Genomic DNA, 27,991 nt, shown 5'->3' with positions numbered 1-27,991 from the left:
CTACTTAGGAAATTAAAAAGTAGGCACATGTAAGTATTGTAATGAAATATAAACCTGTACTATATGTAATCACTGCAAGGAATGTTAGGTTATATTAACATGTAGTGATTATTATAGTCACTGTCACAAAAAACAATTTCAATTTAGCTTTTTCAGTTTTAAAAAAACATTTCCTTATGAAAAATGTATGAAATAGCCATTCGCGGTATCCCCTCCCCTGGGATACGTTGCAGCGAGTGACCAGTTTGTCCTCAAAGGCGATGTTTCAGAAGATGTACTGTGACCAGCTTGTGATTACTGGGTCAGAGCATCTCTAAAACCCGAGCTCTTGTTGGGTGTTCCTGGTCAGTACCTGTCGAAGTGGTCCAAGTGAAGGAAAAGTGGTGTGCTAGCAACAGGGTCATGGACGGCCAGGGATCACTGATGCACATGGGGACCAAAGGCTGGCCCACTGACGCTCCGAGTTGCATGACTTGGAGGATCTGTTGCTAACGTCTGGGTGCAAGATATATTTCTTGGTATTTTGTAGTATACTTAGCTAATTTTATTCTATATTTATGCTTTTTACTATTTCTGCTATGGCTTGAATCGGGACCAGAGAAACTCATTTCGTTCCATCTCATGTACCAACATGTGTTGAAATGACAATAAAGAATCCTTGAAGACACCACAGCACACCTTCAGACGTCTGGTGGAGTCCGTGTCTCGACTGGTGAGGTTTGCCGTGGCACCAAAAGGGCACACTATTAGGCAGGTAGTCATAATGTTATGGCTGATCAGTGTGTGAACACCTGTCTTCAGTACTTGTTATGAAACGCCTTGGTGATAAACCCTCTCACACAGCTGGGAGATGTTCTTCTAAGGGACCAAACTAAAACCTTAGAAATAGGTTCAGCAGACACGTGAAATGTACAATAGTGTCCTATGAAAAATATTAACACTTAGAGTTGGGAAAAAGTTTGTGTTCTGTTTAACACTGATCATCAGTAGGCTAGTGAAGGCCCCGTGTTTGTTTCTGGGCCCGAGCAATGACCTTTCTGAGAGATTAACTGTTAGTGACACCTGAGAGTCCAGCGGGGTCCTCAGCACTGGGGGTGTGTGTGCGAGACTGAACCGTGGCTTCCTGACACTCCGGGACAAAACCTGTCAGCGCTGTAATCCTCCCATACAAAACACACAAAAAGAAGAATCCACCTGCGCGCTGACAGACACACACCCGAGAAAGTAACACACACCGCCGGCCTCGAGGTCACAGCCCGGGGGAATACCACACACACAGAAACACTAAGCCTGAAAGCAAATATTTTTCTCATCCCACGAAGGAAGAAACCAGGGGGATGTTTTCAGTGGATCACATCCAACAAATAACACAGAAGCCTTCCTCATTTTTTAGACACTTTTATTATCTTGGTCATTATTATCATTCTAATTTCAGTCATTCATGTACAGCACAAAAGACTCACTGACTCACATCAGCTCATCCTTTCATTCCTCCAACAGCATCTCAGTGACTCTCCAGAAAATAGAATTATAATTTACTCTCTAAAATAATAATAATACACTTGGAACAGTCAAATATACAACGATAATTCTTTGTATTTATAATCAAATGAAAAATAAAACTATATTCATCTGGTTGTGACAGGACACAAAAACAACACAATCACCCAGGGTGCAGTTACAGAAACAGAAAATCTGATCTTTGAGTAAATGTAACAAATTCTCCTTTTTTGTTATTAAAACTTAACTCAAAACTTCAATGTTTTGCAGGTGGCACTCTCTTAAGGTGTCCAGCTAGTGGGACTCGATCTGCTGGAAGAGCCTCGTAGTTAGAAGAGACATGAAGGTCTGTTCCTTTCATTTCAATTGCTGCCACTGGTTAAAATACTGCACGTGCTGGGAAAATGTACACCACGACGAAACATCAGTGGAATATGGTTCAACAAATAAAAAAAAAAAAAGGCATATAAGACCGGCGTATGAAAATAAATGTGCTTCAGTTTAAAAGACATCCACCGCTTCAACGTTACCTCCTACGGATCAGATTTTCTGCGCGTGAATGCACCCAGCGTTTTGGCATTGAGACTTAACTGACTGATTGATTCTTCGGTGATCTGTTGATCATGTCTGTCGACGCTCCAGTGGATTCTCAAAGACCTGGCTGTCCGTAGCCAGCTATACAGTAACGGTGATCCTCTACATATGAACAGCAACAAGTGAATGCGTGTGATGCATCTGAGTAAATAACATATTTGGCATTCAAAGGAAACATCAATAAACCTTTTTTCTTTTTTTTTTTAACCAACAATTATCCATTTCAGTAAAATTTTATAGACGTATGTATGTGCGTGTGTGCGTGTGTGGACTTTTGGACAAAGTAACGTAAACAAAATCTCCTGAACGCGACACCAGAGTAGTGAATCAAACCGAATCGTATTTACATCTTTGAACAGGACTAGACAACAAGCGCACACAGCATACTAGAAACCGCACACAGCCGAGTGTGCGCGGGGAAACACGTTGGCGCACATACACGGACGTGGGTGCACATGCACAGACACAAACAGGCACTCAGAAAGTGCAGACTGACACGTGAAGTATCGGCACACGGACTCACACCCTCACGCACGCCCAAACACGCCCATGTGCCACAGCCACAGCAAGGCATTGTGGGAAAGGAGGGTGGGCAAAGGGAAGCATCTGTGTCTGTTTATTTGTACTATTTGCACGTATATACAAAGTGTGTGTGTGTGTGTGTGTGTGTCTGCAGGTATGGCAGTACAGCTTTGTGCAGGTGTTTGTGGTTGGCATGCAGGCATGCGGTGTGGTGTGTATGCAGGTCCATCATTTGTGCCACTTTGCTACAGTACTGTGTAGAAGCTGTGTGTGTGTGTCTCATAGTGCTCTGGGGATGATGGTGAAGGGCAGGATGGGGCTGCTGGCCTCCAGCTCCAAGGCGGTGAGGAAACACTCGGTGGCAGCGGCAGCGTTTCCCTGAGCCTGCAGCACCTCACCCAGACTGTTCCACACGTCATGAGCCGTACTGAGGAGAGGAGAGGAGAGGAGAGGAGGAGAGAGTGAAGAAGAGAGGAGGGGGTGAGGAGGAATGAGGAGAGGAGAGATGGGGAAACAGTAAAGGAGAGGAAATGAAAGTCGTGAAATGAAAGTAATGAAAGAGAGGAGGTAGGAATCAGAGATTAGAGGAGAGCAGGAAAGAGAAAATGATTGAAAGCGCCATAAAGAACGACAGAATTCCCCCCACCCACACCGCTACCCCCACACCTACCTGTTGACCTGGACAGCGTCTCTCAGGACTTTTTCAGACAGACTGTAGCGCTGCAGCCGGTGCAGAATCAGACCCTGTGGAGAAAGGGACAGGCACGTTACGATGCGCCTAAAGGAATTCTTCTGACGAGGCCACTTTATACGACTTTACTACCCTTTAAAACGATGCATCCATCAACCTGAATTATTTTTCATTGCGTTATTCATTCTCATTTTAAGTGTCCTTCATATTCTCAATTTCTTTTAAACCTGGGATTACAAATGAGGCTGCAGAGAGTGAGGGACATTACCAGCTGTAACTTAAATAAATTGCAAGAAACTAAAGTGAAGGAACGTGTCTAACAAATGTGCGGCCCCCAAGAGTTCAACAATTCATGAACTCAAAGGAGAAATGCATTTCTTGTTGTTCAAAATGTATCCACAGCATCCTGGACCTGGCTGCCATGACTATGTGTGATGAACTGTTGAGACTGGGCATCACTGCATGTATGGTTAAGTAATCCTTTACTGATTGAGTTTGGGGACGGTGGGGCCCAGTAATTCAGCCCTGATGCAGACTGGCTCTATGAGGGTTTAATGTTTCACTTCTGGTTGGGGGTGGCTGTGATGCGTGGAGCACCACAAACAAAGGCAGACGATACGGTGTTCAGAATGAGACCGAGCCATTAAGAAAGAAAGAAAAAAAAAAGAGGAAGACATTATTCCCCGTCTTCAGAGGAGGTCTAAAAGGGATGCCCCAGAGGATTCTGGCTGATTACACAAAACACACAAACCACCGGGCGGTCAGTGCAAGATTTGTTGTGTCCTTAAGGGACCAAACACAAGAGCAGAGCATGTGAATGTTAGGTGTATTACCAGTCTCTGCATGGTCTTCACATGGGTCGGGTTGATGGAGAGGGCCTCCTCGTACCAGCGCTTGGCTTCGTCTATGTTGCCCCTCAGCTCGGCTATCTGACCCCTCATGTACAGAACGTTGTGGGACGTGGGGAAGAGGTTGGCGGCTTCCTGCGTGCAGGCGGTGGCCTCGGCGGGCTTGGACATGCCGATGTACACCTCAGCTGTGGGAAGGAAAGGTTGGAATATGAGAGGAGGTAAACAGTCGTTTTGGCATTTGGCGTTCTAGGCATAGTTATGAGACATGGTCAGGAGTTTTCATGTCCCTTCCTCCCCCCATGTCTCTCATTCACTGACTTTTAATACATCTCACCTGTTTGATTGTACTAACGCTTAAAGTTATGCATAAATAAGGTTTGGGCCACTTTGAGTAACAGCTGTGTGTCTTCACCGGTTGCTAGCTGTCCCTCTAGCTGTCCCCATCTGTCTCAGCTCCAGTCATGCTCCACCTCTTTCCTCATTTTTCAGTTAGCTAGAAATTAGGTGGAGACCGGCGCCGCTGAGATCTTTTGAAAAGATCTTTTGGGTGGCGGACGGGTGATGTCACCGTGGTTTTTACAGGAATTACAAAAATAAGCGGCAACAAATAGCGCTCGGCAGGCCGCTTCATGGAAACCGCAAGGCCACGTATCCCTTAAATGTTGCCCTGATGCAAGTAACATCGGTAAACTTCTTAAACTGAATCATGACCGCTAGATAGCTAACTGTAGTCTAGACGTATCGTGGCGCTGAGGTAACAAACACAAAGCAAAAATGATTAAAGGAGCACGCACTTTAATTTTTCACCCTCAAATGGCGCCGACGAGAAAAACATTTTCTACGTGAAGGTCATCTAATGCTTTCATTGTGTCGCTGTGATGAAGACAGAACGATACGGACAGCGCATGAGGCAGACAGGAAATGAGTTTGAACTGTCTGTCTGTCTGTCCTCTGATTGGTTGATTACATTAGCTGTTCGCCAAGCTGGAAATGACCACCTCTGACAGGAAGCAGCTGCACAGATAAACAAGAAGCACAAACTACCTCCGTCTGTGTGTGTGTGCGTGTGTGTGTGTGTGTGTGCACTGCTTGCATGTGTTTACGTGTGCCCCTCAGCCTGTTTACGATTTGGTCTGCTGCCGATGCCGAAACGAGGATCAAGAGCTCCAGAGTACCGCCGGGGACATCTAAAATCTAATACATATCTAATCAAACTGTTCTTAAATACGGTGCTGCCAGCTAATGCCGGCACACTCGCCGTGACCTCATGTCTGTTTGTTTGATGAGGTCTGTGCTGGGAGGATGAGCATATGTGACAGAATGAGAAGAAAAGGCAGAAGCTTCAAGATACAATCACAGCTGAAGGAGACATTTCTGCACTTAATGGCGGTTGAGAGCCAATAACATGTATATACTGTAAGTGTGAAATAACACCATCTTCTGATTAAATATACCAGAAATAACGTGACAGTAGTCAGGAGTCCCTTAACCTCATCCTGAGTGAAAAAAAAGTGTTATTTTCTTTTCTTGTGTTTCCTCTGTGCAGGAAACTGCGTGTGTGACCGTTACGGCGTGTGTAAGTATTTGCCTTTTAGTGTTGAGGTGCCAGTTTGTCAGGTTTTCTTCTTCAGTTTCTCGTACTGAAAGTGTTTTTCATTCCTGAATACGTGTAACTATGCACCATTTGAAGTATTTTGAGGATCCGAAGAGATGACAGCATCCCGAATTTCACTTCTTTCAAGAGTTTTGAGACAAGAATACCCTTCAGATTTACCTGAAGACCCCCTGGTGGAGGTCTGACCCCCAGCGGTATCACTGCACATGAACCCCACTCATGATATTGTTTGCCAACCTTAAACTAACACATGCCTAGGCGATGTACAAGCTTTTTTATAATGTTGTTTTCCCCAGACAGGAAGTGCTATCGTGATATCATCTAGCCTTGCTCTCACCACAAATGCTATTTTCCTTCATGCAAGTGCTATTTTAAAAAGTGCTAAAATATTAATATGTATGTAGAAAAAAATGTGTGAATGCGTGCAAGCACACCTGCATGTAACCAGATTTGGGCCAGGGTCATCCAAGGGTGCAGGGGTCCATGTTTGGGGGCGCTGCTCTGCAGGGAGGAGGCCACCTCGGACAGAGCCTGCTCCACCCGGCTGGCCGCTATGGACGTGGCGTGCACCGAACCTGGAGAGAAAGAATCTAACTGTCACGCGCGCCGCGTCTTTGAATTCACCATCTCACCACTACAGCAGCGTTAGGCAGCCGTGTGCCACAATGCAAGTAAATAACTCAACCAAACGCAACAGCAGAGCTCACTGATCACCACAGCCTCAGGAAGAGAGCAGGGCACTATCAGTGAAATCTTCGGAAGTGTTTGGTCGCAGTGAAAAGTCACACGTTGGTTTCCTGTGCCAGCACGAAAGCACTTTAATGCGTCCACACCATTCCACACACAGTGTTATAGTGCAGATGATTCCTGCACCAACATGCATCAACTGCATCGCTCTGCTCATTAGTAACTAAAACAAGTGTTACTGTGATATTTTGTCTCCCCATTTAAATTACATTCGACTATTACAGGGATGCAAAATGGCCACCACATGGGACAATGCAGATGCAATCCACATTTGTGAAAGCAAAACATGACGTGATAAGTATTTAGGACTTGTCATAAGGCCATACATACTGTTTTAGTTAAAGCAACACCCTTTTGTTTGTCATTTTTGAGTGATTCAAAAGTATTTCAGTACTTTTAAAGATCCCTTAGTAGGTGCTCTACTGTACTTACATAAATTAAGACAGAAACTGTTGAGATGTTCGCAGCATAAACAGGTTCATATGTAATCAAAATCTCTGACTGTTTTTATAGATTCAGCTGATAAATATCAACTAAACAACAATGATTTAATCCCCAGTAATGTGTTGTACGTGTGCAATTCATAAATTCGATGGTTAAAACATAATAAACCACATTTTCTGTTTTCTTTCATTTTGCAGACCGTGGTCGATGTTTATTGAAGCATCATTTTAAATGCTGTGCTTCAGTTACACATGACTTCATTTTATCTTTGTGCTTCCTTCATTTTATTGAATTATCTTGTCAATTACAGCACGAGGGGATTGAGTTACATAAAAATACTGATGATCTTGGCTAGCTGGAATAAAAGCTTTACTCTTATGAAAGGAAGATTTCCCGTCCCCCTTCTGTTATTAATCCGGTTCCCCCCCCGGTGCGTCCCATTTCTTCTCCGCTACACTGACATAAACTGCGTTTGTGTCTTCAGAGAGAGAAACCACCCGTGTGTAAAAGATGCCTGAGATAAGGATAAAAGGAGATTTGAATATTAAAGCTGAGAGAAAGAGCAAGAGAGGAAGAGCGTGCTGCTGATAAGTGGATTTAGAAAAACGGTAAGAGGATGTCTGCTTCTGTCTCACAAACACAAATGCATTTGAAGCTGAGAATCCTGTTTTGAAGGGCTGTTTAATTTGAGGAGACATTTATTAGATGCTACCATGCAGCAGCCCAGCCTAGTAGAGCACATTCAAAGACATCATGTCAAAACAGAGCCTCACATATTGTTCCCTAGATTAACCTCACATTGACGAGACTCACCTCTTCTACTTTCCTGAGTGCAACTCTTATTATGCACCGTAATGCCTAAACCTTATACAGGCGATAAGTCCTTGACAGTGGAAGAATAAAAGCAGTCAGTTGGTGAAAGAGGAACTGAAGGGTAACTGTATGTTTTCATATGGATTTGCTTTCACTAGTGCCATTTTGTGCCTGTAATATGCATTCAAATCCATCTAATGAATAGAAACAAAAACCCAGAGGGAGAACATTTATCTTTAAATTCTTTTTTTTTTTTAACGTAACATTTACATATTTGCCATGGTAGCTCCTGGAGTGATTTGTGCCTCAAATGTCCACAATTCACACAGGAACATGCACTAAAGCTGTTCACTGAATTAAAGGAATACGTTGACTTACAGGAACCAAAGCGAATAATCAGCACTACAAAAGCTGCGTGTTTCCTCTCTGTGAATCGACTGTGATGACATTTCTTCACGGAGAACTCAATATTCCTTCACATTTGCAAAGTAACAGTAACTGTTATGTCCATGTACGTATGTTAGACACGATTTTTATTATTTTAGGTGTTGACAAAAACATTCTAGCTACAGTTTTATGATGAATATGGGCTTATAGTGCAGACTCTTTAAGGAAAGGAAAAAAAGACCCACAAACAACCGAATACAGCTGCAGTAAAGGTCTGGCATCACAAAGTCACTGCCTGCAAAGCACTTTAAACAAAGTATTAAAAATGAACACGTTATTATAGGGGCCTCTCATAGTAGATTTATCTTCTGCACAACCTTTTTTTTTTTCTTTTCATTCATACTCCTTTACAGACTTTCCACAGTAGATTTCTATCTATTATGACGGTTTGGTGAAATTATTGCAGGGGTCTAAGGTTGTTAGCGATCTGCCTCAGGCTTGCAGTACAGTTACGATCTGTCACAGTTACAGCCACGTGTCACAGAGGCTTAGGGAGCTGCTTCTTGACCTCTTTCTCGATGTTACTCTCGACATTTTCTCTCTTTTGCTTTACTGAAAAGAATAAACATGGCTGATATAATAACTCAGCCTGCCCTTTGATCCACAATGTGCAGAAAAACTACACCTTTGTCTTGTATTGTGCTATAAAACAATGGGAACAATTTCCAACTAAAGGCAAAGTTGTTTCCTCAGTACTTTAATGTGACAGCATGCGAATAATGTGTAAGCACTAAAGCACCAAGTCACTGTATTCCTTTAAATCATACACCAGCAAAATGATAAAAATACTCCCTGGCTGCGGACGTTAAAGCAGAAGATACATGCACATATTTTCTTCGAACTGATATCGCGCATATATCTGAACCTCACTCGGAAAAAGGGGAGGTCAACGGGGAACAAAGGACAGACAGAAAATGGATGGAAAAAGGAAGGTCAGATGGAGGTTAGATGGCTACTTACAAACAGAAAACATGGAGGAAAAACCAAGAGTGTTAGCGTCCTGAAGGCCGCCTTGAAAAAACGTATGGATGGGAAAGAAAAACAGAAAGACGACTGTTAATGATTGGAAGAGGAAGAGGAAAAGGCAGAAGAAATCCAAATCATCCAGATCATTACGACAGAAAAAGAGCGCTGATTCCCAAAAGGTAGACTGTAGAGCACAGCAAGGTTTTCACTCTTCGCAGCGTCCTTTTAGACGACATGACCAGACGGGCTGCTTCCATTTGTGCCTTTTTAACATTCTAATTTGTTCAAATAGGCACTTACCTACTGGAATATTTATTACCAGTAAAAGCCATAAAGTTGAATTAACCGAAAGCACAAAAGAGGCTCATTTTTCTTCGGTTCAAAATGAGGTACAGCAGAGGAACATTACATTTATTTTGCACTTCAGCACAGTGAGATTTAAATTAGAGATAAGCCCACGATTCTAAGAAAGGTTTTCAAGTGACAAAAGTGTACACAAAAAGTCCCCGCTGGCCTATGTAGAGTGCAAATACAAAAAAAAAAAGTCAACGCTTCAGTAATCATGATGATGATGATTTACAGACGCAGTTTTAAATAATGTCACTGCTCTCTGACTATCTGCGAAACAACATAAGGAGGTGATGGAACTAAAAAAGAGCCATTATTATTTTCCTGCACGAATATCATTACTAGATAAGATGGCAACATAGAAGGTGAGACAAATTAGTGTTAGGCTGAAATGAAAAATACTCAGAGAGAGATGCAAAATAATAACAAGAACACAAGACAAACAACCAGGGCAGAATTAAAAAGAGAGAGAGAGAGAGAGTGAAGCTGTAATCTGTGAAAATTGTTTTGGAATACAAAAAAACAACAACAAAAAAACCCAGACTGATCTCTAAATCCTGGCTGCATCGAGTGTGAGGTGTGCAAGTAGCAGAAATGCAAAGCAAGGCTCAGCTGCACTCAAATCCACACTCAAAGTATCTGTAAACATGCTGAAACTCACAGCAGGTCTGAGCAATCTGTGCAACTACGAGGGAGGTCCAACACTCCATAAGGGTTAGTCACTTTAGTTTTAAACTCCTTGTCCATGTTTGTGAGGCTTAAAACGAGTCACTCGGGTTCAAGGTTAAAAGTACACGATGGCACGGAGAGTTTCTGGGCTATTAGCTTGTTGGTCAGCTTATTAGTTTAGTGATGAGAAGACGATCCGTGGCTGATTGTTTACTCTGGTGCTTTGTGCTAACACTGTATTCACAGACAACTCGTGACTCTTCAAAATTTGGATAATTTCCTGACAGTATTGTGGTGGTACTGAATTATTAACATGGCTATCTGTGACAGTTTTCTGTTGTCCTAATTATAGTTACTTCCACTTAAAAGTAATGTACCATGTCACAAAGCAAAAGCCGTCTCAACCTTAACCCTAACCCGTGAACATGACAATGAGCCTTTGGGACTGGCAGCGTGAATGTTGCTGATAAATCTTCAGAAATTATGTGATGCATTTGTGTCAACTTGTGAGCACAATCTTGTAGGAATGTTTACAACAAGTGTGTAACGCATGGAACCAAAAATTGAAGCTTGCGTCTAAATTTCCATTGGAAAAAGAAGTCTGCTACAAACACAAGTCTGTTGAGTGTACTTCTAAAAAATGCTAGACACCTGATAGATGCATATTTCTGATTTAGTAACACGTCAGGCATAGCCAATCTTAGACGCTATATGTAACAGCAGTGACAAGTTAACATTACCATCTGATATATATCAATAATCTGCTATTGTTGAAGAACTCATTTGTAGCTGTTTAGCAAACAAAACACCAGAGAAACCTGCATATCAACCAATCGGCAAATTTCCCCAAAACTTGATGATCTTAAGGTCACTCTCCACACCATGCTACGGGCAGGGTGGACGTGGAGGCAGATTACAATTGGAGGACAGCCGGCGGCGAGTGACGTGGTTGCAAAAGGAGTGTGTCCTCGTCTTGGTGGGTGGAGGTGGTGGAGGAGGAGGAGGAGGGGGAGGGAAAGAAGGCAGGAAGGATGGATGTTTGGGTGGCGGAAGGGGAGGAGGCTGGAGGATGAAGACAGGGGAGGAGACAGAGGAGGAAGGAGAGGACAGCGGGGAGGAGAAGGTGGATATAATGGACGGGGAAATGGGGGAGATGGGTTCAGAACCAGAGTAGGAAGAGGAAGAACCTGAGACTAAAGCAAAGGAAATAAAACAGAAATGAGCGAAATAAATCAAGGAATAAAGAAAGGAAAGAAACACAGGCCACTGGTCCTCAGTCTGTATGCAACTTTTACAAACCTAAAAAGCATTTCTAAAATTAAACTGTATCCCAAACTTTTGAATTGTTCTAACATATTGTTACCAAAACAACATCTGACCAGAAATCAGTAAAATAGAGTTTTTGCTTTTAATAGACATTTCCCCCTGGTACCTGTACTTAAGAAGGAAGATGGGTCAATAAATAAAGAGCAAGTATCTCTCCCTCGACAGACTTAAAATCACTTCCTGTGATTAAACCATTAAAAACAAGAGCTGATTTCCCATGTGCAAAAAAGTAAAATAAAATCCTGAGGGTCACCATTAGATCTGAGAAAATAATGTTGTGCGTTTGTTGAGAGGAGTTGTGTGTGTGTGTGTGTGCATACCGGTGTCTGGGTCACTGAAGTCAGGCAGAGTCATGGCATTGAGCTGTCGTCTGTCTGCTATGGCTCTATCCAACAGACTGCTGCCACGCCCCGAATCACTGCCACAAACACGCACACGAATGTAAATAAGGGCACAGATACACACACAGATACAACAATGTTTCTGCACGGCCTGGGTTGCTCAGCAAACACCATGCCCAGAACCAATTGAAATTGAACTTCTAAGCGTCTTTCGTGTAACTCGCAATGTGACCACATAACGACATCAAACCCAGAGGAACAAAACTGCTGAGCAAAATCCATGCTGCTACTAGAGAGAGAAAGGGCAATGGAGGACATCACGGAGAACAACAGCCTGTGAACAAATGCAGTAAACTGTCTGCTGGCCCTGTTGGGCAAAGCTTCTGCACACACAAAGCTGGAAGGCATCTACCAAAACAAGACGATTTAAAGCTGCCTCACGAGTACAGCTACATAGTGACTGACCCAGGCAGATAGATTGTTTATGTACAGACACACAAATCAGCCTGATCATTTGCAAATCACAGTGCAGACAGTCCCAAAGATCAGATTAGAGAAACAAATCAGATTTGCCCGCAGCCTGAACAAAGCTTTCATTACCCAGAAAACTGAGCGTACCAGCTCTTCATAAGGATAAACCTAGCCCAATTCCATTGTAAGTGAAAGTAAATTGAGTTTCCACCAAATATGCACAATCTTTAAAAAATAATCAAACTAATACAGGCTTGCTTATATAGACAGTAAACATGTTAATGTTGTAATTTTGTAATGAAAATGTGTTTAAATTCACAAAAATAGCACGACACACGTAGGATCTGCTACAAAAGTTACCGCTAACACCATTAGACTGAATGTTGGGACATTTTCTCTAATGCAAAACTCCATGAATCTTAAAAGCATGTTTCTGTGTGTAGGCATACACAGTAAGTGTATGATATTGGGTTCATCAAGCAAAAACTAATGCAATCTTATCCAACACTAATGCAGTAAATCCTACCTTCATAAAGATTATATTGTTTTTGTTGGGACTGCTTAAGGTGTTGATTCAACAAAATAACAAAAACACATTTTTTCTTATCACCTGACTGTGTAGGCCCCAGACACATTCATTTTAATATGAGTGGCCCTCTAAACTCTTATTTTAGGATGTTTTGTTACATAGCATGTGTGTGTACCTGGGGTTGGTAAGGTTGTAGAAGCTCTTCCAGATCTGCAGCATGTGTTTACAGGTGAGCAGAGCTTCCTCTGGTCCTCTACACATCGACTCCATCTTCACCTTGGTGTACAGCAGACTACGAAACACAACACAGGCAAGCTCACAGTATGCTAACCCTCCTATACACGCACAGCAGTGCATGTGTGTCTTCAAAGAAATGTGGTGCTAGTGTGCGGTGGTTACTTGAAGTTCTCGGGGTACTCGGACAGTGCCATCTCTATAATGTTGAGAGCGTCGTGGTAGTGTTTCTGAGCAGAGAGAAGCAGGGCCAGCAGATGAAGGGAGTGGACGTCATCTCCTTGAAGCTGCAGTGCCTGCCGAACATAGCCTAGCGCCTCTGGGATCTACACACAAGAACACACACACAAATATATACAGTATATATGGTACAAGGTTTTACTAAAGTTGGGGTGAAAAGCACCAAGTTCAATGAAAGACATACAGCTCCTCAGTGTCCCTCTCAGACCTCAGACTTGCATGGTTTAATATGCACACAGAAACTGTACCCTCTTCTTTTCCTATATATTGTGTTACCTGTCTGGACACAGCAAGTTGCAGTGCCAAGTAGAAGGCTGCAAGATGGTCGGTTGGAGACAGACTCTGAGCTCTGCAGATGAGAAGAAGAAGAAAGCCATTTTGTGTTTAGACATGCTGAATAAAAAATGAAATAAGGTTTAAACTTTAAAGATCCCCGTGGGGAAATGAGGTCAGCGCAGCAGCAAAAAAAGACAAATACACTGAGGACATATTAGTAACTACACAAACAGCTGTAGGGTCAATGTAAAATACAATAGCCTGGTAGGGTATTAACTTCCAACTGGTGCAAATTTTGTCAGAGATAAAACGCAGCAACAATTCAGAGGGAAACATGCGTGTGAAAAAGAAAACAGCGCAGCTCAGCCCAAACCTTTGGAACGCTCCCAAAGCTTTTCTCTGGTACTCCTCCTGTGTGCTTCGCAGTGATGCTAAAGAGACACATGGAAAAACAATTAGAAACATAATACAATGATACTGTTTATGAATCACTGCAGTCATCTGAGAGACGCATTAATATTAACAGAGCAGAGTATCTGGCACATAATGTTTCCACAGCGGGAAACATCCAGGCCAAAACCAGAAATGGATGCAGGGTTTTGCTTATGTAAACAAATCTCATTACACAGTCTGCTACACTTCCTACTAAACATGAAACTAACACAGATTTTAATTCTAATGTTTTTTAAGGAAGAAACAACAAGAGGGTGAGATTCTCAAGCACTGGGAAGACGTACCATCGGTGGCTTTCAAGCTGTAAACCAGGCCAATGGCCAAGAAGCCTTTAGTTCTGAATTCAGCTGCTTTCTCTCCCATGTCGACGACCAGCTTTGCAAAGCACTCTCCTTCATCCAACTGGATTGTGAGAATGGAAAATGAGGCAGAGGAAGAGGAAACAAGGGTTAACATTTGAAGTCAGAAATGATGATGTTGTTCAGGTAGGCCACTATCAGATATTGAAGACAACCTCAGCAAAAGTGTTTGTTCCTCTTTAAGAACAGCTGCAGAAACTGAGAAGCTAGACCATGACTGCTGTATGGTTCTCACCCAGTGCAGAGGTCCAATACACAGTTTGACAGCCAGCAGTGGGATGGTGGGATCGTCAGGCTTCAGACGAATGCACTCCTTAAGGACCTTAACAGCACGAGCTGATTTGCCAGCTGCCATTAGCGACAAGGCGAGCTGGTACCACAAGTGGAACTCCTCGAAGGCAAACTTCATGGCTCTCTCCAAACACTGGACACATCAGACATAGGACACAGCTGTCAATATTATTATATTCAAAGGTTGTAAAGTCCCTCAAGTGGGTGTACAAGGGGAAACATAGAAGACTTTTCACTATCATTAAGATTGTGAGTATGCAGACCACTGAGGGATTATTCACCTCTGACAACATTTCATACTGCCCCCTCCTGCCCAGAGCTATAGTCAGCAGGTCGTACACCACAGACGCAGACTGCAGGCTGATGATACGATCATTGTTGTGTTCAGGAATTCTGCTCAGAACAGCATCACGATTAGCCTGAAAAACACACAAACATATATATAGATGCTCAAAAAACTTTAAAAAAAATACTTAATCAAGGTTTACAAGTCAAGTGTAACATCTATGAATGTACAGTGTTTGTGTCTTACCATAGACTCACTGATGAGCAGCAGCAGCAAAGCTTCTTCTGTGTTCTCCTGAGGGCAAAACAGACTGAGAGGAGAGAAACACAGCAGGGGGAAGATGGAGTTGGACAAGAACGAGAGATAGAGAAAGAGTAAAATGAGCAGAAAAGTGATAGGAAGAGCTGCTGGTGAAAAAGTACATTGGCAACAGATTTCACTTTAGAGCCATGTTGGCTATTTTCCCATAATATTCTCAGTTTAGCAGCACCAACGAGCACACGGAGTCGCTTACTTCTCTCCCGAGTACACTCGTGACCGCCGGTTTATGCTGTAGTTTTTGCTGTGAGTGTGTCCTTGCCGTGTAGGATCGTCCAGCGGCGACACTGTGGGCGGGTCTTCCAGAGGAGACCAGTAACTCTGTTCGCACATACCTCTGAGCAAGATCTCTGCAAGCTGCCTGGCTATGGTCTATATGCACACACACACACACACACACAAACACAAACACAAACACACACATTTAGCAAAGAGATTTCCTAGTTTCACTGGGATTACTTTACTTTTGTCGATGTTAACTCTGGACCGTTTGGTCATCACATACAAATTAAATCTACTACCGTCTAGTGGTGTATTTTGAAATAAATTGCCCTTATTAGAGTTTCTAATGGGTGTGCCTAGAGATTAAAGGTAATGGGTGTGCCTAGAGATTAAAGGACTGTGTAAATAGCTGGGTATTACTACCTTAGTTATAAAGGAATAGTTTGTTATTTTGAGAAATGCACTTATTTGCTAAGGTTAGCTTAGCTCTGCATAAATGTTCGTTTGTTGTTGAGGAGTAAACATCTTCTCATCTCTAATCAAAACAGACGAACAGCCTTCTAAGTTCTCACCATGCGTAGGTTCTGGGTGGTTCTGGTCTCAACTGCCCGAAGAATCTCCCGAAACCTGCCCACACCTTGTGTCAGGTTGCTATGGCGATGCAGACAGGAAAATGGAAGAAAAACACTCATCAGACAGTGTAGTGAGTAAATGTATGTGTCTAGCATGTTTCAAACATTTCCTTGTTTCTATCTTTGTATAAATCAGAGCATGGATGCATATGTAGAAGTTTGCTAGTTCAAGATGACCCCGCAAAAAATATTCAAAACTCAGAACTTTGATTTATGTTTATGTTTTTTTTTTAGAAGGAGAGCAAGTCCTGAATTCTTGCCATGATGATGTGTTTACACATTACACTAGGATTTAATATGGATGTACTGGCTGTGGCTCAGGTGGTAGAGTGGGTTATTCACTAAGCGTAGGCCTGGCGAAGTGTCCTTGGGCAAGACAATGAACCTGAAATTTCTCCCAATGGCAGATGAGTAACTAATGGTACATGGCAGTTTCCACCATTGGTGTGTGTGTGCATGTGTGTTTGTGTGATTTAATGGATGAATGAGAAACACTGTAAAGACCTCTAAGTAACGCTGACGTAGAAAACTGCTACAGAAGTTCAGACCATTTCCCATAAAAGGGGCCCATCTACGGTGTCAACATATTTTAGGTTGCTCTCTTTCCTGTTCCTGAGACTCTTAGCATAAACAATCATTAGCAACAACAAAGACAAATTCCATGCAATACAAGATAACACTATTTTATTCCAGGCAGCTGCTGCACCACCACTACTCATTCCACACACTGTGGGAACTGCTTCGAGCTTCATTGTGTTACTTAACCGTATTCACACTTTTCTGCTTTCATCCACATGTCAGCAGCTTTGTAACACGACAACTGCAAAGTGGGTGGAAAGTGCCCACAAAGCGTTGCTCGTGATTTCAGTTTGGGCAACTGACGCCCTTTCTAAACTTGAAAAAAGTTCAGTGAGGGCAAGCATGGTGTTAGAAACTTTCCAGAGAGTCAGTCTGTGGTTATTAAGCTGCTTTCTGGATTCTGAGGTGAACTGTTTTGTCTGTTTCTCTCTCTTACCCGTTCTTGAAGTGGATGACGTGGGCTCTCTGCAGGCCTGTCTCCAGGAAGTAGCCCAGTTCCTGGTCCTGGGCTGTTGGGCCAGGCTTTGGGCTGCGGTTCTGAATCCCTGCTGATATCGCCTACAAATGCACATAGGGGGATAAATAAAAGAAGGAAAGATAGTTAAGTGAAGTGACAGAATGGTTTGCCAAAATCTAACTAAAAATAACGAGCTGCTCTGTATCAGTTACAAGGGTTGACTGATACGTTTGTGACCTGCATGTGAAGTTCAGCTCTTCAAATGACGATGCAGAGTTGGAAGTTAATGACCTTTGTGGTATGTTTGTTTCAGGGGATTTGAAATTTGAGAAAATGGAGAACATCATGGGTAAGGGCTGCATAAAGTCAAGAAGAAGGATCTCAGTGGTTACTAATATGACAAGGTTGAACTTCTTTTGGGGCAGTTATTTTGGGGGCTGAGTGATGACAGATTTGGACTGTATATCATAATGCTTTTAGCAACATATTTAATCCACAAAGTAATAAACAGAGTAGCACCCCCAGACATCACTGTGACATTTTAAAATATTTCTATAACTCTTGATTTCTGTCTTTATATAATGTGTGCATACTTATCGAATTTTTCTTTATACCTTAAATCACACCTATAGCATCTCATCTTTTTTTTTGTTGAATTTAGAGACTGTTTCTCACATGATTATAAATACATTCATGCTGGGACTATTTGATTTGTCTCCTTCTGCGTTCTATTGCCGTTTACTTCGCCAAGTCAGCCTGTGTGTCCTCTCAGACGCTCTCCAAATAAAGAGGAAGAGGTCTGTTTGCCAGTTGGCTACCGTGGACGGTGGCGCATTAGTCAACTTGCACACTGTCAGCAGAATATTCATCACACACCCACAAGGATGGCAGAGCACTTGAGAGTCCAGGCGCTAACAAGATATCTGCACATGTGTGGCTCTTGGGAGAAAACACTTTGCTGCGTAGTTACCAAAAAGTATGCGCATTTCACATCTCCAAACACACACACACACCTTTTCTGCCTCCTGCAGGTAGAGCAAAGCAATATCTCCAGACTTTTCATAGCAGGTGATGATTTCCTGCTCTCGGTCTGTTGTGCTCCTATTGGACAATGGAGACCCAGTGTTCTTATTGGACAGGGAAGGAGAGGCAGCTGGGACCTTCTCTAGACACAAGCCTGGGGGGCGAGAGAGAGAGAGAGAGAGAGAGAGAGAGAGAGAGAATCACCAGGGTGACAGGAAAATTAATGAAATGTGAAAATGGCCACGAGTCAGTTATCAGTGCCTAATATTCATTTTGCACTTACATAATATATAAGTTTATTCAGCACATTTATGTTTTATCAGTCATGACTGAAAGATTCAGTTACACAGCTACTTGTGTACAGTCATCCCAACAACTGCACTCTGTTATGGGCAATCGGACGACAAAACAAAAAAAGAGAAAATGTGAACTAAAAACTCGTTATTCAAGGACAAACAGTGATGCCTGTGTTCATGTATTAGTGTTACTGGTTTTGCCCGTTTTTCCACAGCTATTATCAGCGGTGACACTGTACTGCCACCCTGTGGACAGAAGGTAACGTTCAAGAAGGACATGAGACATAAAACTGTGTGTTTGTGTGTCTGTGTGTACCTTTAGTAGCATAAGCCTCCGCTATCATGGACAGCCTGTACACAGGAGCTCCCGACAGCTGCATGTCATCCATGTTCACCCTGCTGTAGTGACCTGTCAAAGCATCGATGAAGAAAATCACTGACTCATTAGTATTTTATACATGAAAATCAATGGCACTTACTCTGTATGTAAACAAATCAACACATACTTAACATACAAACTTTCAAGAATGTACCGATCACTTTTAATGAGGTTTGGGTCAAGTTTCAAGCCACATAATACTCCAATGGGTCTTTTCCGGCGGTTCCAAAGTCCAGTTTTAAACCTAAAGGTTACCATGTTTTTAGGATCAGAGCCGCTCAGAGCTTTGGATTAAACTGCCTGAGGAGATAAGTCTAAAAGACTTAAATTAAATCAATTCTTAAAACACAGACTTTCTGACTTTCTTTTATGGGACAATATCTTTTTTACTGCTTATTGTAGTCTTTTGTTGTTTAACTGCGTCGTTTAACTGCAGAAATCATCTATTTTCTCTTATTTATTTTATTGCGCTTTTAAAATTCTCAATTACATCCTTATCTTTTATGATTTCTTTCATTCTCGTGTCCTCTCTCTACTATGTTCTTGCATCTTTCAGTTCTTTTAACTCACCTCTACTTTACGCTAAGCTGTCAGTCAAAGCAAACTCACACAAAGGTGCTATATAAATAAAATTATTATCTTTATTAATATGAGCGAACACATATGAGCGCGTGTGATAAAACAGACCCGAGAACTGTGGCTTACCTAAAGCATCTCTGTATTCCCCCTCCACATAGCAGACTTTGGCCATCAACAGGCTAGCTTCCTGGAGGTAATCAGCCTGAAGGAGAAAGGTGGAATATTAAAAAGACTAAATGGATGTGTGGCTCTTCAGATTTCTGAAAAGTGTACATGAACAACACAGTCATTCAGTCAGTTTGTAAATCTTCTCTCACTCCATGGTTACCTTGAGGTTTCCCCTGTCCAGAGCAGCAGTGAGGTGCTTCCTGACCTCCACCAGTTTAGGCCGTGGGCCCCTGGGACTGGCACCCTGTTTGATGGGATTCTCCTTCAAGTACACCTGAAGCTTGCATTCTCCCAACAGCAGCTCACCTAAGTCATCTACACACAGATACAACACACAAAATGTTAAGAGCAATCATGACACTGTTCCTATTAGTCCTTCATGTCTCAATTTTAACAAAATTAAGGTAAATAAAACAGGGTCTACAAATCAAAACTAAATCCAATAGAACACATCGCCGCATTCGGGTCTAAGGTCAATCTATGATCAGTCTAAGGTTAGTCAAAAAGTTAAGGAAATTCAGTGCATTCACTTTAAGGCCTGCCCTAGATGTGACTTGTTTTTTCATATACATTAAAGGAAAGACTGCTTTGCCTGCACACATACCAGCTAGAATTATGGACAAGTTTCTAAATCGTGTGTGTGTGTGTTGAGATTTTCAAAGCCTGAAATGGCCTGTAATCCTGTTACTGGGCCCAGTCAGTCACCTATGTGCCAAATTACATTCCACTGAAATCCACATCAACATTTAAACCTTTCACAGTCCTACCAAGAATCCTTGTTTTAGGTTACATTCATAATTGCACTAATTCTAAATGATTCTTTGTATTCTATAATGTAAATGCATTTTATATGGAGGCATGTCCAAACAAGATAAAAATGGGAAAACAAAGTCAGAAGTTTTCCGAAATGATTTCACTGAAATCGAACATGCTCACATGTTTGTATTTGATTTGTTACATTTTTTTTCTTGAATCTATCTTTTTCTTGAAAATACACAATGCCCAAGATTTAATTGTTTAAAGGTAACAGGACACATTAAGTCACATCAAATTTTTTATATTTAATTTAATTTAATTTAATTAAACCTTTTGCAGCGCTTTTGTTCTTGTTGTGGAGTCACTTTGTCTTTAGTCTGATCTACAGCAGGTGGAATGCAGCTATCAGAAGGAGATCAGGTGACTGGCCTTTTGGTTGCTTTGGTTTTATGCTTAATGCTGTTGTCCTGCTGATTAATGAATGGTATGATAATGAGTTTCGATGCTCTCCTCCACACTTCTGCCAGCAGTGAAATGATTAGTAAATGCCAGTGTGCCAGTTCCTGTGGAAGTCACAACAGAAGATGAAGTGCTGCTCTAAGGTGTGCTTGTGTTCCATGCTCTCCTCTTTCCATCATTGTAATAAAGATCGTTTTGTCCATACAACCTTGTTCTACAACCTTACTACCAACTCTGCTAACTGCAACCAGCCGTTTTGTTTTTGAAGTTTGGCATCAGTTTGCCATTTTGCTAAATCATTTGAGGCTATGGTCATAAAGTCCTGTCTTGGTTGTAGAGAACAAGTTTGTATCTATCCTGGTGTACAATCTCAACTTGCTGCGCAAAAGAAGGTTTACCAAGTGATTTACATTTGAATCCTTTGAATATGTGCTGAGTGGCCATATATCCATATTAATGTACAACTATTAAAAATAAATTGAAGACCTGGCACTTTAATTTAGTGGCACATGTTAATTAAATGTGTTAAAGCACAGAACCTGAAGAACAAAAGTACCGGCTTGCAGTTTACAATAACTGAACAATACTTTTTAGACTGTGATGCTAGGGACAGACCAGAGATTATCTTTAGACCTACTACAAATACAAGGAGCACTTTCTTCAGTTATTTCCCTTGGCTGTGGCAGCTTGCCATCTAATTTTATTCAGTAAGTTGAGTTCTTAATGTTTAGCCTTTACTGTTTACTGATTAATTTCTCAGTAAGTGGAGTTTGGCTCTGGATGCTGCCTCTGCATTATGCTGCCATACAGAAATCCTGACATGAAGATGCCACCGGCAGGAGATATTAATTACATAAGAAGTTTATTTTTTATGTTAAGGAAATGCATTAAGTACCACAAGCAGTCTGCTTCCACTATTAGTAATGGCTGCAGGATAAACCACCATGCACAGGATCTGCAGTGCTGTACACCGATCAGCCATAACATTAAAACCACTGACAGAAGTAAATAACATTGATGATCTTGTGACAATGCAATCTGCTGGGAAACTTTTAATCATGGCCAAACTGATCAAATATCTGTGGGATGTACTGGAACAAGCCTGATCCATTAATATTAATGTAACAGGAATATGCAAACTTGAATCACATGGCATGATGGAATGAGATGGATTTTTACACGGAGCTCAGTTAAGATAATGTAATAAAACTTCTTATAAAACCAAAAAAGGAAAGTGAAAAATCCGTGTCAGTGTGAACGCAACACGATGTTGACGAGGCCAAATGTGTACAGTTTTGTATAGGTTTGGTTTACAATAAAAACTTGAATTCGTCATTAAAGGTGAACTTAACAATGCATGATTTAATATTTATTTAAATTCTGAATAAAAAGTTACATTGTCGTAACATAATATTTACCTCATGATACATTACTGACCGTAGTGAACATGTAGCCATAGCTCATCTTAGCTACATAGTAAAACTGTAGCAATTCAATCATGCAAAACCATCATTTAAAAAATACCCAATATTATACGGCTTCGGCAAATGTATGAACAACTTGTTGTGGAAATATCGGCTCCACTAAAGATCCAACAGAGGGTTTTTCACTCATTGTAAACCTCAACTGTTAGCTAGCTAGTTAGTTGGATGAGCAGCTATCGTAGCAGCCAGAATCAATCATTTGGGTGAATGAGGGGAAATGAGCAGACAATGTGAAACAATTCTATTTCACTACAACTGTGGTGGTGATCATTTATAAAACGTCATTACCTTGTCACGCAAGTCAAGCAAGACAGCATTAACCTATCGGCAGGTTTCTGAATGGAGTTCCGCTTCAGGGGGCAGAGCTAGAGCTGTCAGACCACAACAACTAATTGTAAGGGAATGAGTTGTCCATACGCTTAAGGCTTAACGTATCATACCAAAGCGCTCAAATGTAGAGCAAGTTACTGTGAAACATTTAATGTCTTACTTGACCTTTGCCAGCTAACTAGCTCCAAACAGAGCAGAGTGCTGAAAACTCCCAGCATCGGCAGCCGCTGTCAGGAAGTACCGAGGACTGAGGCCGGGGAGGAGGCCTTACACTGAATGAAAGAACAACGAGTAAACCCGCACATTTCTTACCATTTGATATGAGTTTGGCCGAGAGCTGTCGTACTAACTCCGGTATCTTGTCCCATTGGCTCTCCGAGCGGCACCGCTCTATCTCTGTCTCCAGTCGTGAGCCAGACTTCCTCGCTGTCATTTTCGTGAGTGAAGTCGACTGGACCAAAACACCACCAGAGGCTCCCTCTCGCTAGTACAGCTGTCAGGCTAACGTTTAGGACAAACTACGCTTCCGGCCACTACCTCCAAAATAAATGTTTAATTACCAGTAGCCATGAATTAAATTAAATATTCGATATTATATTATTAACTATAATTATTATTTATAGAGATAATGACAGAAATAAGTCGATTTTATGGTTTTCTGCATTTGTCTTAATTACAGTAAAAGTATAATCATTATTTTATCAACATGCTTCCTTTGACTCATATGCATTAATATGTATTTCTGACCAATACATCAGTAAGAGGGAACCATTTAAAAGGAGTTTTCAAACTGGTATGCCTCTAAAGTGAATTTATACAGTGCATTTACCAGAAAATACAAGACTGAATTGTTGCCACATTGCCAACCTTTGCACAAAGACCCTTATTATGAAAAGAACCAGCAGGAAGTGGAGCTACCATAAGCAAAACACGGACATCTGTAGTGTAGTGAGGTGGAATGAGTGACTGAGATGGCAGATTTACCGTTGTACCTAACTAATGTCAGCGTTTCAGTGGGACAAACTATGGAAACTGACAAGGTTAGTTGATATTGATACAGCTTTCGCCATTTTCTACTGGGTGAAAGTAAAACAAAAACTTGTTAGAATAATAGCCAATTACTTCCTTAGCGAACAAGCTAACAGTCCACCAACAAAGTAGCTAGTGTAAGCTAACGTTAACAAACCACCCAGTGCATTGCTATGGTAAATGTGTTTTGTTATGAGTGAAGCGTCATTTATTTTAATTACTCACTTGTGTATTAAATAATTAATACACTACACGTAACGTCAGTTAAAAGACTTTAAAACGTGTCAGTTATTTTATTTTTGTGACTATTGTGCCACCAAACATGTCAAACCAGTTCCAGACAATACTAAACCAAACAAGTATTCTGTTACAATACTAATACTGCCAGTAATGCCAATGAGATACTTCATGCATATGGTCTGTTTTGTATTATCAGAGTACAATGAGCGAGGCAGGATTTGAAAGTGTGGAGATGGGAGAGTCTTCAGGGAGGCAGGGGAAGGTGAAGGTCCCCCGCAGGACCATCTACTTTGCCAGTGGAGAGACCATGGAGGAGTACAGCACTGATGAAGAGGAGGAGGAGGAGCCGGTGAAGACAGATGTTAATACTGTAGATACGGTGAGGTGACGACAAAGAAGGTTTAACTTTCACTTTACTTACATTAGAGTTTTATGTGAAATAGCTCCAAAAATGTCAGTGACACGCTGGAGATGTAGTCTAGCATTTAGGAGATGAAAAGATAGATTTCCCCAGAGTTTAGACTGAGCCAAAACAGTGATGAAAACCTTGTTGGACTATCAGTTTGAATTGCATTGTTTCTTTCTTACCCTTCTTGTCTATACCTGGCCAGCCTCAAGCAGATGGGCCCCCCATATGAACTAGGTTATGCTCGCTGTCGCCTTAGTTTTTGCTCTGGGGGTTTCAGGCTCTGGGCTCTGTTAAGCCTCTTGAAGGAGTTTGGACTGTTATTGAAATGAAACTGAATTTGAACGGAGTTGTCAGTACTTCACTGCTGATCTTTAAAGTCCTTTAAATTGTTGCTGTTGTCTCTCTTCAAATGTGTTCCAGTCCCGAATGACCTGGGGTCCTTACGTCTGGTTTCAAATGTGGAGAATGGCCACCTCCACTGTCTCAGGTAAAGGAGGCTACATTTAGGTGTGGAATTCCCGAAAACATTGTGAGTTTTGAAAGGGGAAGTCAAGAAATGTTAGAAATTCCTCAGAGAAATCCCTTACGGGAATGTATTGGTGCGTGTTTTACGTTTTTTTTCGCACTTGTCTTCTGTGATTTCTGTGATTACAACAAGAAAAAAGCTGGCTCAAGATATGTGGGTTGAATTTGTGTTTCCTGCAGTGTGTGACTACATGGGAGAGAGACTGGCCTCTCTGTTTGGCATCACTACTCCTAAGTACCAGTATGCTATTGATGAGTTCTACCGTATCAAGAAAGAGGTATGACATGTCTGCAAGCACACATCCATGTCAGTCTCGTATGTAAATAGGAAGAAAGTCGCACCTTAAAAGCTGTTTACAGAGAGGCATGAACACAAACATTTACACACACTGGTGTCTTCTTACAGGAGGAAGAGGAAGAGGAGGAGAACCGCCTGTCGGAGGAGGCGGAGCAACGGTTTGCAGAGCAGTTTAGAGGCAAGCAGGATGATACTGCAGCTCTTCGTCCTGCTACTGTGGAACAGCCAGAGGCGTCCGCGGCCTCATTTGTAAACATGAGCTTTGAGCCGGAGCCTGAGCCTCCTCTCAGGAGTCCAGACACCAACAGAGTCCCTTCTCCTCTCCCCTCCTGAAAACTTAAGCAATCACACATTTCTATCACTTTGCAAAACCTTAATGTACAAACTAATTATATTGTTATTTTTCTATCTTAGTACACACTGCAGGGAAAATGAAAAGGGCTGTTGAAGTGACTGCACAAGCCTTACCTGTGAATGTATATTTGTTTACAGTGTGTAATCATATGCAAGATGAATTTATTTTAACTATTTGTTGACTAGACTGACCAGGGCTTAACTCTCTTTAAAAAAGGACATTAATTACAGCATATAGAAATGCATGTCAAGCTAAATAGACAACAGACAGTGAGTTGTTTAAATCTCTATCTAAACTTGTACACACATCATATACATTGTGCTTCTTAAGATTTTTCTACATTTCTGAATAAAACAACTCACAATGTCAGCAGATTTTCACACAAGTCCTGAAAGTAGACAAAGAGAAGCCAATCAAACGAATGAAACACAAATATTATACCTGCGCATTTGTTTATTCAGGAAAATGAGTTGCAAATATATAACACATATCTGAGTTGCAAAAGCAAGAGAACCCTTATTTTCTGTATCTGGTCTGACCCTCTTGTGCAACAATAACTGCGAGTTAACATTTGTGATAGCTGCTGATTAGTCATCTTAGTGTCTTGGAGGAATTTTAGCCTGTTTCCTCACTACAGAAGCACTTCAGTTCTGAGAAGTTAGTGGGCTTGCTTCTTCTTTAACCATTGTCTTGTAGAACAATAAGGTCTTGCTGTGTGAACCAGCTTCTCTTAGGATTCAGCTCATGGACAGATGTCCTGACATTTTCTTTTGGAATTTTCTGGTATAATCAGAATTCATTGGTCCATCAGTGATAACAATCTGTCCTGGCAGCAAAACAGGCCCAAACAAGGACATTACCACCCCACATGTTTCACAAGCATTATGCGGTTGTGATGCTGGAAAGCAGTGTTATTTTGTGTCCAAACATGACTCTAATTTGGCCTTGTAATTAACTTGTAATCCTAGAAGTGGAGTTACGTTTGCAACTCACAGACTGGCTCATTTTCTTAATTTGGTTGGCGTCTGAAGTGTTTCCGTAGTGAGGCTAAAATTTCTGTTCCTACTTTCAGGACTTATGTGAAAATCCACAAATGTTTTGAGTCATTTTTAAGCAGAAGTTCTGAGGGGTGCAAATATTTTTAAGGAGCACTACATGTACAATTATTGGCCCCTCTTACTATACATGCTGATATGCAAACAAAGATATTTAGTAAGCTTTGCTTCATAGTTTGCACAAGGAACATGGTACACTCTCCAGTTCATCTAATCATTGCTATACTGTCATCTTTGGGATTTAGAAATGTGTTGAAGACTGAATGATGGACCTGAATTTACTTATTAGATGTGTATACTGTGTATAAATTTACAGTAAATAGTTAAATGTATTCTCCCAATTTTTCGAAGGAAACAGATTGGACTGATTAATTGGGTTTCATCATATAGTCAGTGGTTGTTCACGTCCCCTCTGGGTGCTGTTTGAGCTGACCTCACTGACTTTCATTCATTTACTGTGAATGAATGGTCCAACACATGCAGATGTCCAATATTTACAGTTGCAGGGCCGAACTAAGGGCTGGCATAAGAGCTTTACTACTTTTAAATATTTTAATATAGTAAGTGCTCCTGTAAACACCATGTTTACCTCTGCTGTAGAAGATCTAACTTCCGAGCTGTAGTAAAAATTTCTCATAACCCATCTTTCAAACGTGACTGGAGATTATCTGTTATCCTGATTTTACTTGATTCTTATGTATGTTGTAGTGCTACACAAACTTGCCTAGTGTTTTGATAAACTTCCTGTGATTTATTGGTGTTTCTTTTCCTACTTCCTGTTCTTTAGATGCCACGGCACCCTGGTTCTGTTTTTAGTGGGATGTAATCAAGATTTGTAGCCAGTGTGTCAGTTCAGACAAGAAGCAGCAGTGTGTTGTTATAACTGTCTCTGATGGCAACCTCAAAGATATTATAATCTACCTTCTCTATATGCTGGCCACAGTGTAAAAATATGTTTCCATAATGATTGGATTCATGGATTAAATAACGTTTCAGACCTTCTGATGACTAATGATCTACAGGAAGAGCACACGGTCCATATAGTGCTCCTTCCTCAAGTGTCCTTGCGTGACCTGCCATAAGCTTCTTATGAATTATTTTTATCCACTGATATGGCTGTATGCTGTGGTGACAGGCGACATGGTGACATGTTTAGTCAGATGCATTTTAATTGAAACGTTAACACATTAGACCACTTGGTAAATGTCTTTTAATGCAGTAGTCAGTGGAGGATGTAATGCTTTAAATTTAAAAAACATATGCAACTATTCAGTTATTTTTACTTACTTTTAATTAATCTTTATATTCTGTGTTTTAATAAAGTATTAAAATGGGTGATTTTTGCCTTAGTTGCTTTTATTATACCGGTAATACGTCATCTGAGT

The 27,991-nt window shown here is 41.4% G+C and overlaps 2 protein-coding genes across 2 annotated transcripts; one reads left to right on the top strand and one right to left on the bottom strand.

Annotated features, from left to right (window-relative positions):
* Positions 1-1,402: 1,402 nt before the first annotated feature.
* Positions 1,403-23,171, bottom strand: ttc7b (tetratricopeptide repeat domain 7B). The gene is made up of 21 exons (XM_084569328.1): positions 23,008-23,171; positions 19,827-19,981; positions 19,625-19,700; positions 18,857-18,949; positions 18,235-18,398; positions 17,201-17,322; positions 16,126-16,204; positions 15,528-15,703; positions 15,260-15,323; positions 15,009-15,146; positions 14,672-14,860; positions 14,362-14,479; positions 13,998-14,055; positions 13,625-13,697; positions 13,274-13,434; positions 13,050-13,166; positions 11,854-11,951; positions 6,208-6,348; positions 4,141-4,343; positions 3,287-3,360; positions 1,403-3,043 (listed from the first exon to the last, which is right to left on the bottom strand). Exons 1-21 carry the CDS (start codon positions 23,126-23,128, stop codon positions 2,896-2,898), a joined length of 2,568 nt encoding a protein of 855 aa, XP_084425454.1. The 5' UTR covers positions 23,129-23,171; the 3' UTR covers positions 1,403-2,895.
* Positions 23,172-23,391: 220 nt separating this feature from the next.
* Positions 23,392-27,941, top strand: fam177a1 (family with sequence similarity 177 member A1). The gene is made up of 5 exons (XM_084569266.1): positions 23,392-23,735; positions 24,161-24,343; positions 24,794-24,860; positions 25,079-25,176; positions 25,305-27,941. Exons 1-5 carry the CDS (start codon positions 23,667-23,669, stop codon positions 25,527-25,529), a joined length of 642 nt encoding a protein of 213 aa, XP_084425392.1. The 5' UTR covers positions 23,392-23,666; the 3' UTR covers positions 25,530-27,941.
* The last annotated feature ends 50 nt before the right edge of the window (positions 27,942-27,991 follow it).

Source organism: Chelon labrosus (genome assembly GCF_963514085.1).
Source record: "Chelon labrosus genome assembly, chromosome: 20".
NCBI classification, from domain to species: domain Eukaryota; kingdom Metazoa; phylum Chordata; class Actinopteri; order Mugiliformes; family Mugilidae; genus Chelon; species Chelon labrosus.
The sequence above is the reverse complement of the archived record's forward strand: the minus strand, read 5'-3'. Positions and strand labels throughout refer to the sequence as shown.

Excerpts from the sequence above, each read along its gene's own strand:
- ttc7b (XM_084569328.1), bottom strand. The coding sequence starts at position 23,128 with ATGACAGCGAGGAAGTCTGGCTCACGACTGGAGACAGAGATAGAGCGG. Across the intron at positions 15,147-15,259 it reads TGCTCATCAGTGAGTCTATG|GCTAATCGTGATGCTGTTCT; the intron begins GTAAGACACAAA and ends TGTGTTTTTCAG. Across the intron at positions 11,952-13,049 it reads TACAACCTTACCAACCCCAG|TGATTCGGGGCGTGGCAGCA; the intron begins GTACACACACAT and ends TGTTTGTGGCAG.
- fam177a1 (XM_084569266.1), top strand. The coding sequence starts at position 23,667 with ATGGCAGATTTACCGTTGTACCTAACTAATGTCAGCGTTTCAGTGGGA. Across the intron at positions 24,344-24,793 it reads ATGTTAATACTGTAGATACG|TCCCGAATGACCTGGGGTCC; the intron begins GTGAGGTGACGA and ends AATGTGTTCCAG. Across the intron at positions 25,177-25,304 it reads TCTACCGTATCAAGAAAGAG|GAGGAAGAGGAAGAGGAGGA; the intron begins GTATGACATGTC and ends GTCTTCTTACAG.